Source organism: Piliocolobus tephrosceles, chromosome 16 (assembly GCF_002776525.5).
Source record: "Piliocolobus tephrosceles isolate RC106 chromosome 16, ASM277652v3, whole genome shotgun sequence".
Taxonomy (NCBI): domain Eukaryota; kingdom Metazoa; phylum Chordata; class Mammalia; order Primates; family Cercopithecidae; genus Piliocolobus; species Piliocolobus tephrosceles.
This window is the reverse complement of record NC_045449.1, coordinates 26865930-26877756: the sequence shown is the minus strand read 5'-3', so window position 1 is coordinate 26877756 and position 11827 is coordinate 26865930. Positions and strand designations below refer to the sequence as shown.

The following is an 11827-nucleotide window of genomic DNA, read 5'->3' as shown; positions in this document are numbered from 1 at the left end:
CCTCCCAAAGTGCTGGGATTACAGGCTTGAGCCACCGCACCCGGCCAATTTTTTATTCTTAAAAACAATACCTCTCAGGGCCGGGCGCGGTGGCTCAAGCCTGTAATCCCAGCACTTTGGGAGGCCGAGACGGGCGGATCACGAGGTCAGGAGATCAAGACCATCCTGGCTAACGCGGTGAAACCCCGTCTCTACTAAAAATACAAAAAACTAGCCGGGCGAGGTGGCGGGCGCCTGTAGTCCCAGCTACTCCGGAGGCTGAGGCAGGAGAATGGCATAAACCCGGGAGGCGGAGCTTGCAGTGAGCTGAGATCCGGCCACAGCACTCCAGCCCTGGCGACAGAGCAAGACTCCGTCTCAAAAAAAAAAAAAAAAAAAAAAAAAAAAAAAAAAAACAATACCTCTCTCGACAAACGGAACCAAAGCAACCACCTCAAGCTGGGTGTGGTGGTGTGGTGGCTCACACTTGTAATCCCAGCTACTCAGGAGGCTGAGGCAGGAGGAGGCCAGGAGTTCAAGACCAGCCTGGGGAATATAGCAAAGACTTGTGTTTTTTTTTTTTTTTTTTTTTTTTGAGACAAAGTCTCAATCCGTAGCCCAGGCTAGAGTGCAGTGGTGCAATCTCAGCTCTCTGCAACCTCCACCTCCCAGATTCAAGTGATTCTCGTGAGTGGCTGGGATTACAGGTATGCGCCACTACACCCAGCTAATTTTTGTATTTTTAGTAGAAACAGCGTTTTGCCACGTTGGCCACGCTGGTCTCGAACTCCTGGCCTCAAGTGATCCCCCTGCCTCAGCCTCCCAAAGTGCTGGGATTACAAGCATGAGTCACTGCACCCGGCCTCTGCTTCTTAAAAGAAAAATTAACTTAAAACAAAAAAGACAACCCAACTAAAAAATGGGCAACGGCAGCTACTCAGGAAGCTGGGGCAGGAGGACTGTTTGAGGCTAGAGGTTCAAGACCACCTTGGGCAACTCAGCAAGATCCCATCTTTACAAAAAAAATTAAAAATTAGCTGTGTGTGGTGGCATGCACCTATATATAGTCCCAGCTACTCAGGAGGCTGAGTGGGAGGACTGCTTGGGTCCAGGAGGTTGAGGCTGCAGTGAGCCATGATCATGCCACTGTACTCCAGTCTGGATGACAGTTAGACCCTGTCCTTTAAAACAAAAATGGGAAAGGACTTTGAATAGGCAATAGACATTTCTCCAAAGAAGATGGCCAATGAGCACATGAAAAATCACACAACATCATTAGCCATCAGGGAAATGCAAATCAAAACAATGAGATCCCAACCACATCTACTAGGATGGCTATAATAAACCAAAAAAGAAAAGTAAAATAACAAGTGTGGCAAAGATGTGGAGAAACTGGAACCTGCATACACTGCTGGTGGGAATGTAAAATGGTACAGTCATTGTGTAAAGTAGCTGCTGATTCCTCAATATGTTAAATATACAATTACCATGTGACTCAGCAATTCAACTACTAAATTTACTCAAAAGAATTTAAAACAGTCCAGGAGTGTTGGCTCAGGCCTGTAATCCCAGCACTTTGAGAGGCTATATGGGAGAATTGTTTGAGGCCAGGAGTTTGAGACTAGCCTGGGCAACATAGTGAGATCTTGACTTTACAAGAAAATTTAAAAATTAGCTGGGCACGGTGCCATGTGCCTGTAGTCCCAACTACTCAGGAGGCTGAGGTGGGAGGATGGCCTGAGCCTTGGAGTTTGAGGCTGCAGTGAATTATGATCACACCACTGTGCTCTAGCCTGGGCCGCAAAGCAAGATCTTGTCTCTAAATTTAAAAACAAAAAAAGGCCAGGCATGGTGGTTCACACCTGTAATCCCAACACTTTGGGAGGCCAAGGCAGGTGGACTGCTTGAGCCTAGGAGTTTAAGACCAACCTGGGCGACATGGTGAAACCCCATCTTCTTCTAAAAATACAAAAATTAGTTGGGTGTGGTGGTACACACATGTAATCCCAACTATTTGGGAGGCTGACGTGGGAGGATTGCCGAAGCCAGGAAGTTGAGGGGGCAGTGAGCTGTGAATGCGCTACTGCATTCTAGCCTGGGTGACAGAGTAAGTCCCTGACCCCCAAAAAAAAGAACAGGCCAGGAGCAGTGGCTCATGCCTGTAATTCCAGCACTTTGGGAGGCCGAGGAAGGAGGATCACCTGAGGGTGGGTGTTCAAGACCAACCTGACCAACATGGAGAAACCCTATAACTACTAAAAATACAAAATTAGTAGGGTGTAGTGTGGCCCCTGCCTGTAATTCCAGCTACTCGGGAGGCTGAGGCAGGAGAATCACCTGAACCCAGGAGGCGGAGGTTGCGGTGAGCCAAGATTGCACCATTGTACTCCAGCCTGGGTGACAAGAGCAAAACTCTGTCTCAAAAAAAAAAAAAAAAAAAGACAGAGAAAAACTAGTCAGGCATGGTGGTGTGTGCCTATAGTTCCAGCTACTTGAGAGGTTTAGGTGGGATGACTGCTTGAGCCAGGAGTTTGAGGTTATAGTAAGCTGTAATCATGCCACTGCAGCTCCAGCCTGGGTGACAGAGCAAGACCCTGTCTTCAAAAAAAAAAAAAGCAAACGAGTATTCAAACAAAAACTTGTATTGAATGTTTACAACAGTCTATTCATAATAGCCTGAAAGTAGAAACTACTCAATCTCCATCAACAGATATGGGGATAAACTAAATATGATATATCCAGCTAGGTGTGGTGGCTCACACCTGTAATCCCAGCACTCTTGGAGGCAAAGGTGGAGGCGGGAAGATTGTTTGAGCCCAGGAGTTTGAGACTAGCCTGGGCAACATGGCGAAACCCTGTCTTTACAAAAAATAAAATAAAATAAAAAATCAGCTGGGCACAGTGGCGAACGCCTACAGTCCTAGCTACTCGGGAGGCTAAGGCGGGAGGATCGCTTGAGCCCAGGAGCTTGCGGTTGCAGTGAGCTGTGATCACACCACTACTCTCCAGCCTGGGTGACAGAATGAGACTCTGTCTCAAAAAATAAGAAAAATAAAAATAAAATAAAACCCACCAAAGACATGGTGTATCCATAAAATGATTATCGGGCCATAAAAAGAAATGAAATACTGACACATGCTATAACGTGGATATACCTTGAAAATATTATGCTAAGTAAAAGAAGCCAGAAACAAAAGACCACATATTGTATGAGTCCATTGATATAAAATGTCCAGAGAGGCAAATCCACAGAGACAGAAGGTAGATTGGTGCTGGCCAAGGGTTGAGTAAGGGGACAATGGGGAGTGACTGCTAATGGGTACAGGGTTTCTCTTTGGGGTGATGAAATGTTCTGAAATTAGAGCATGGTGATGACTGCATAACTTTGTGAATATACTAAAAACCACGGAATTGTATAACTTTAAAAGGATGAATTTTAAGGTACTTGAAATATATCTCAAAAAATTTAGTTTTTCAATGTCTATGGCAAAATATTAAATTTTGGAAATTTCAATAAGGAGTTACTGTGTTTCTTAGCTATAAAACAAAAGGGGCTGGGTGCAGTGGCTCACACCTGTAATCCCGGCACTTTGGGAGGCCCAGGCAGGCAGATCACTTGAGGTCAGGAGTTCAAGATCAGCCTGGGCAACATGGTGAAACCCTGTCTCTATTAAAAATACAAAAATTAGCCGAGTATGGTGGCGCATGCCTGTGATCCCAGCTACTTTGGCAGGCTGAGGCATAAGAATCACTTGAACCCCAGAGGTGGAGGTTGCAGTGAGCCGAGATCCAGATCGAGATCCAGATCGTGCCACTGCACTCCAGCCTGAGTGACAGAGCAAGACTCTGTCTCAAAAGAAAAAAAAATGAAAACAAAAGGTGTAGTCACATTGTATCACGTTGCGCCTATGTCAAAAAACTATATCAGATTTTTGTTTGTGTGTGTTTTTCAATTTGTAGATTTTATAGTAGCAAAACAAGAAGACCATTAGCTAAGTCTTTGGACTTTTTTGTTGTTATTGTTGCCAATTATTCTGTTTGTTTTAATGGCACTTCCTGAAGCAGTACTTGGTTAGATTCCATTGATGTGGAAAATACTATGAATATTTAATGTGAATGTCATTGAAGAAGAGTACCTGGTAAATGTAACCATTTAATAAGCAACAAATTTAAATTTTAGCAGTTTAATCTCTACACAAATACTAAAAATCACTACCATACTAGAGTTACTACATACACATTCCAGCCCCTATAAACACAGCCTGTTACCTCCTTCTCCTCTGGGCAGTACAGGGGCCCTGTAGGATGAAGAACAGCTTTCTGTGCATAATAAAAGAGCTCTGATATGTTCTTCAGGTTTTTCGCTGAACACTGAAAAAAATAAAATTAAAATTTTACACTCTGAAATCAATTAGGAGAGCTAAAAACAATTTTCAAACTATCACCATACAGCAAAAGAAAGATTCCTTGAAAAAAAACGAAAAATGCATCTTTGTGGACATCACAATATGAATGTCTAGAAAGAGCTCAGAGGCCAACTCCAACTTCTCTGTTTTATTTGGTTTACAGGACTTTACAAAGAGCAGGAAATTTATTCCATTCCACATTGTCTCCCCTATTTAAAACCCCAATTTAGTAAGAATTCATCAAAAATAAAATTTCAAATCAAATTATGAGGCATACCTCCACACAGGTTTCTATTTCTGTATACTGGTTCATAATAGGAAGGATGGTCTCCATACTACTATATTCCACCAGATCAGATTTGTTCCCAACCAATATTAAAGGCAGCCTAAAATAAGCAGGGCACATTGTAATAAGGAAGGCAAAAGACATTAGATTTATATTTTAATTTACATCATAACCCATTCTAACTAAAAAGTTTTTATTTAATCTTCTCAACAACATGAACCTTCCTCTACAGTCATGTCAAGCCCCCTAGATAACATGTATTTACTCAACATGTTATCTACTGAGCACCTATTATAAGCCACATACTGCTCCAAGTATTAAGGACACAAGACAGAAGGTCTCTATCCATTCTGTTTTGTTTTTTGTTTTCTAGAGACAGGGTCTAGCTCTGTTGTCCAGGCTAGAGTGCAGTGGCAGGAACACAGCTCACTGCAACCTCAAATTCCCATGCTCAAGTTATCCACTTGCCCTAGCCTCCCTAGTAGCTAGGACTATAGGTACAAGCCATCACACCCAGCTAATTTAAAAAAATTTTTTTGTAGAGAAGGGTCTAGCTACATTGCCTAGGCTAGTCTCAAACTTCTGGCCTCCCAAAGTGTTGGGATTATAGGCATGAGCTACCATGCCTGGGCAGATCCAGAAACCTGACCATTCCAATAGTGAAAACCAGAAAATGAGCAATAAGCAAATAAAATAATTTCCAATTCAATAAGTACTATGCAGGAAATAAATAGGGCGATAGAGTAGTGGGAAGGAGCTAGTTATGTATAATAATTAAGGAAAACCCCCTATGTAAAGGTGACATTTGAGCCAAGGGGCGAAGGATAAGATGAAATCTGCCATGTAAAGAGTCAGGGAAGAGCAAGCCAGGAGGAAGGAACAGCATGTGCCAAGGCCCCAAACTGAACAAACATCCTGATGGGGCCAAACAACAGGAAAATGCCAGAATGGCTACAGAGTACTGAGTAAAGAGAAAAAGGTATACAATGGGGTTAGAAAGAGGATCAAAGGTCAGACACATAAGGACTTAACAAGCTGCAGTAAGGAGTGTAGGTTTTATTGTTAGTGTAAAATGGGAAGCCATTGAATGGTTCTAAGGAGGGGGTTAACATTTTTAAATGCAGTGATTTTTAGAGCTATATACTGAAATATTTACAACATGAAAATAATATCTCTATTTGCTTCAAAATGATCTCAGCAGGAGGGGTAATAGATGAAACAAGACTGGCCATGAGTTAATTGTTGAAGCTGGGTAACAGGTACGTACCTCAGTATATGTTACATTTTTTCACTAACAAGTTTTTAAAAATATAATAGTAACTTGGATTACAGCAGTGACAGTAAAGATGAAAAGGAAGATATTCAAATTTCAGATATATTTTATAAGACAGAAACAGCTGATAGGTTAGATATTAAGATTGAGGGAAAAGCAGAAACCAAGAAAAATACTTAGGTTTTGGCTGGAAAAAAATGGGTAGATCTCAAAAGATAGAGAAGATTGAGGATGATTTTTTGTTTCTGTTTTTGGCAGGGAGTAGACCGGGAATTAAAGATTCTGTTTTAGACAAGTTAAATCTGATAAGCCTATGGGGGAAAATCTTAATGGGGATATTAAGGAGGACCAACCTAGTGGAGAACTGTTGTGAATCCTGCAAGAGAGCTTAGAGGGAAAGCAAATCATCCTGCTGGAACTCTAGACTGCAACAGAAGCACTTGAAAGCATTTAGCTTACCTAACCCTTGATGTGCCATTATGCTTGAAAAGACCGACCACCATATAGCCCAAATATAAATTCCTAACAGAACCAGGAGGGTTTCCAAAAATGTAGTGGTTTCTAACCAAAGGTGTGCATCAGAGTAATTTATGGAGCTTAAAAATATATATATATATTTATAAATATTAAAAAATATATAAATATTTATAAATATAAATAAATATATATATATATATGCCTGGTACAGCGGCTCATGCCTGTAATCTCAGCACTTTGGGAGGCCAAGGCGGAAGGATTGCTTGAGTTCTGCCAGGAGCTTAAGACTATCCTGGATGACATAGTGAGACCCTGTTTCTACAAAAGTTTTTTAAAAATTAGAAAGGTGTGGTGGCACACACTTATAGTCCCAGCTACTTGGGAGGCTGTCATGGTAAAGCCAAAATTTTTTAATTCAGTGGTCCAAGCTGGTGCTTGAGAGATCTTAGCAAAACTGCCCTCTCTTAAAGATTCCCTCCTAGAAATGGCTCAAGGAAGAGCAAGAAAAGCAGATATTAGGAGCATATGGGTATTGGATCCCCCAAAGCAGCCCTGTCCAATACAACATTCTATGATGGTGGAAATACTCTTTATCCCTACTTCTCCATTACTGTAACCATTAGTCACATGTGGCTATGTGCACCTGAAATGTGGCTAAGTGCATCCGAGGAACAAATTTTAGTTTTATTAATTTTAATTAATTTAAAGTTAAATCACCACAACTGATGAGAGGTTACTACATTGGACAGCACAGCTGTAAAGGGTCATTCTTTCCTTTCCACCTTGTCAAATCATCACAAAGTTAAAACCACGATAAAAGACAAGCCATACAATGCCACAGCATTGTTCACAGCACATATAATGTCATCTCAGTCTCCCTTCCAAAATATGTAAGACAGAGGGTTAATGACCATAGTCATATGTTTAGAACCAGATCTTCAAAAACGTCCAACTAAAAGATAAATCTAAAAAATTGAGAAAAGGACCAAATGTGTACAATACATAGGTATTAGTCTGATTTTCCTATTTAAAAAGATTCAGGCTGGGCACAGTAGCTCATGCCTGTAATCCCAGCACTTAGGGAGGGCAAGGCGAGCAGATCATTTGAGGTCATGAGTTCGAGACCAGACTGACCAACGTGCGAAACCCTCTCTACTAAAAAATACAAAAATTAGCCAGGCGTTGGTGGTACGTCCCTGTAGTGCCAGTTACTCAGGAGGCTGAGGCATGAGAATCACTTGAATCCGGGTGGTGGAGGCTGCAAGGAGCCAAGATCACACCCCTACACTCCAGCCTGGGCGACAGAGCAAGACTCTGCCTCAAAATTAATTAATTAATTAATTAATCTGAGACTTTTCAAGCAGCAGTTTGACAAAGGGAAATGTAAGATTTATGACCAAAATAATCTGTCTGAAGTTGTGAGTCATTATGATATCAGAGTTCTATTTCTTGCTTTGCTCTCAAGTATATTTACTGCCTCAAATGAGTCCCCCTAGCAAAGGCATGTGGGTATGTGTATGAACAGACAGAAAAACTGATAGATAAGGCAAATATGGCAAAATCTTAACTAGTAAATTTAAGTGAAGGATTTAGGGAAGGTCAGTGTACTACTTCTTGTACCTTTACTGCAAACTTTAAACTTTTTAATATAAAAAGTTTGAGAGAGGAAAACATACCTGCTGTCTTTGTCTGTTCTTTCATTTATGAGAGGAATCCATCGACTTGTTACCTAAAATGAAAATTAACAAGCACTTAGCCATGATGAGGATCTTTACAAAACACTCTTACCTTAGACCCCTAAAATTCTAAACTGAGGATCAACTTTGGAAGTGCTCCACTGAAACCAACTACAGTGAAAAAAAGGTCACACCTACCTTATCAATAGAATGCTTGTTGTTAACGGCATACACTATACAGATGACATTAGCCTTGAAGAAAAATTAACAAATTAGTGGTATCTAAAACTAATAAAAATGGAGACAGCACTTAATTAGCAACTTGTTAATATATTTGGGAGAAAGGAAGAAAAAATTTAAAAGCTAAAATAAAAAAACAAAAAATGAATTAGCTGGCCTCTAAGAGAAAATGTTCCTAAGGACTTAAAGCAAAAACACATACTCAGTAACAGGCATAACAACAAAGAACTGAAAAACAACTCTTGGTAATTAAGAGAATGAAAAAGTGATAGGGTGGATCACTTGAGGCCAGGAGTTTGAGACCAGCCTGGTTAACATGGCAAAACCCTATCTCTACTAAAATACAAAAATTAGCTGGGCATGGTGGTGCATGCCTGTAATCTCAGCTACTCAGGAGGCCGAGGCATGAGAATCGCTTGAGCCTGCAAGATGGATGTTGCAGTAAGGCAAAATTGCACCACTGCACTCCAGCCTGGGTAACAGTGAGACACGGTCCCCAAAAAACAAAAACAAAAAACAAAAAAGAGAATGAAAAAGGCAGGCTCATAAAATCATCACTGTTCTTCTACACAAAAACCCATACCTCTGTTTTTTAAAGCTCACCTGTGATATTTCTTGATGAAGTTGTTCATCACTCTGTTCTGCTTCTACAAACAACAAAAAGTCAATGTTTCATATTGCAAACACTTTCATAAAAACTAATGGCCAAGCTAAATTCTATGCAACACCCATCTAACATCCCTCAAATTGACATGGTGTAGCAAACACAAGGGAAAGCCAGGGGAAGTAAAGGTTGAACAATGATAAGGCAGCTGGCACTGAAAGACGAGTCTACAAAAGGATAACTCAGGCATGGAACAGCAGAAGCACTGTGTAATAAATCTAGGCCAGCATCTGATCCAGAGTTGAAAAGGGTCAGGCAAAGGACCTCAGAAATCCAAGCTAGCAGACTGGGTGCTTAAGAGTCAAAAGCTCGGACAAAGAGTCTATACACACAGGATCAAACGGCAGGTGAGATTCTGGGTAATACAAGCTTAAGATCTAGATAGCAGGTGGGAGTAATAATAACCAGGACCCAGAGGCAAAACTATAGCTTGATAGTGAAGTGATGAGAATTCCCTCTCTAGCATGTATCTTTAGCTAGAACTGGTCTTTAGGCACACTGGGTAGGTGTGCCTGCAACTCCACGGATGCGGGGATATGAATGATATAGCTAGGATAGAAAGCAAATAATTAAAGAGCAAAGCAGTTACTGACATATTGATTTAGACCACCTTAGGTTACATATATCTTCCCCTAAAAATGCCTATTACTTCTGGACATATAAACTAATACCATACATGAATTCAATGGTATTTTATACTATGCTAAACAACAGGCCATATTTTTAATATCTTTCCATATGTTAAGTAATCAATGGGTTAAGGCTTCAATTCTAATACTGAAGTGAATCTAATTATATGGCTATACATATTGAAGAATAATTCTGTAAATAAATCTAGTTATGAGATTGATTGTAGCAGAAGGCATTCACCTCCCTCAGCTTCTAGTACAGTGCTGTCCAACATACAGACAATGCAAGTCACATATACAGTTTTCAATTTTTTAGTAGCAACCTTTAAAAAGGTAAGTAAAAAAAGGTAAAATTAAATTTGCATTTAACCCAAAATATCAAAAATATTTAAATTTCAACATGTACTCAACAGAAAAATTAATGAAATATTTTACAGCCTTTTTTCATACTAAGTCTTCAAAATCCAGTTATATTTTACACTTAACAACACATTTTAATTTAGAACAGTCACATTTCAAGTGTTCAACAGCCACAGGTATTATGGAACCCAACTTAGTAATCTGGGGATGAAGAACTGTCAGATGGAGGCACCCAGTGGGATATGGGGTAGAGGCTGACAGAGAGACATAAACGAGATAAGAATCGTAAAGGATCATTTACTGCTACAAAGACCACCTCACTGAACATCTGTAGAAGCTCAGTAAGTATCTTTTTTCAGGTCTATTAAATTAACCTACACCTTCACCTACAAGAGGATATTCATTACCTGAGTAATCTACAATGTGTGTTGGAACTCTCTCTGGGGTGACATCAGCTGGAATGGTGATTTCTTCTGCCCTGGGAGGAACCTTCATTTACAAACAAATATAGAAAGAAAAAAGAAAAAAACCAACCTTTCAATATTATCACTCAAACTTGTAACAGATGATATAAATTTATCTACACAGGTTGAGTATTTCTTTTCTTTCTTTTTTTTTTTTTTTTTAACAGAGTCTCACTCTATGGCCCAGGCTGGAGTACAGTGGTGCGATCTCAGCTCACTGCAACCTCTGCTGCTCGGGTTCAAGCGATTCTCCTGCCTCAGCCTCCCGAGTAGCTGGGATTACAGGCACCTGCCACTGCACCTGGCTAATTATTGTATTTTTAGTAGAGATGGGATTTCACCATCTTGGCCAGGCTGGTCTTGAACTCCTGACCTTGTGATCCACCCGCCTTGGCCTCCCAAAGTGCTGGGATCACAGGCTGAGTATCTCTAAGCCCAAAATTTGAAATCTGAAATGTTCCAAAATTTGAAACTTTTTAGCACTAACATGGTACTCAAGGCAAATGCTCATTGGAGTATTTCTGATTTTCAGATTAGGAAAATGCTCAACTGGTAAGTATAATGCTCATATTCCAAAATCTGAACAAATCTGAAATCTGAAACACTTCTGGTCCCAAGCATTTCAGATAAAGGATGCTCAACTTGTATTAGCCCATCTCACCAATACCCATTTGTTGTATATGTAAGTGTTTATTTTTGTGCTTTACCACAGATGCAAATATATATTAAAACTGTATGATAAAAACATTTTTAATGCATATTTCTAACTACATAGACACAATACATTCAGGATACTTCAGATCTGACACAGACTCAAATAATTATTGAATTAATTTGGTGTTTCTGTGTTACATATTTTAAATATGTTGTTTTCAATCTATTTTGTTGAAGGCTGAAGATACTCTGCAAATGAGGAGGTATTTTAATCCAAAACAATCTGCAAATAAACCAACAGGTTATCAACATTCATTTCCTCTAGAAAATAACTGACTGGCTACATAAGCCTTATATTTGTTTGTTTTGTATTTATTTTTTGAGACCAGGTTTTGCTCTTGTTGCCCAGGCTGGAGTGCAATGGGACGATCTCAGCTCACTGCAACCTCTGCCTCTGGGTTCAAGTTATTCTCCTGCCTCAGCCTCCCAAGTAGCTAGGATTATAGGCATGCACCACCATGCCTGGCTAATTTTGTATTTTACTAGAGATGGGGTTTCACCATGTTGGCCAGGCTGGTCTTGAACTCCTGACCTCAAGTGATCCGCCCACCTCAGTCCCCCAAAGTGCTGGGATTACAGGCATGAGCCACCGCATCCAGCCAAGCCTTATGTTTAATGATTCCATTTTTCACAAGGACTGAATTTTTTAAAATTAATTA

At 40.2% G+C, this 11827-nt stretch overlaps 1 protein-coding gene across 5 annotated transcripts in view; it reads right to left on the bottom strand.

Annotated features, from left to right (window-relative positions):
* Nucleotides 1-11827, bottom strand: part of RHOT1 (ras homolog family member T1) — an 81969-nt gene that overhangs the window by 37423 nt on the left and 32719 nt on the right. For all 5 annotated transcript variants that reach the window (XM_023182840.1, XM_023182843.1, XM_023182841.1 and 2 more), the window contains exons 3-8: nucleotides 10398-10479; nucleotides 8941-8984; nucleotides 8296-8349; nucleotides 8098-8150; nucleotides 4663-4771; nucleotides 4249-4350 (exon numbers count right to left, since the gene is read on the bottom strand). In XM_023182840.1, coding sequence (XP_023038608.1) covers nucleotides 4249-4350; nucleotides 4663-4771; nucleotides 8098-8150; nucleotides 8296-8349; nucleotides 8941-8984; nucleotides 10398-10479 — 444 coding nt within the window. The remainder of the gene's footprint in view (nucleotides 1-4248; nucleotides 4351-4662; nucleotides 4772-8097; nucleotides 8151-8295; nucleotides 8350-8940; nucleotides 8985-10397; nucleotides 10480-11827) is intronic.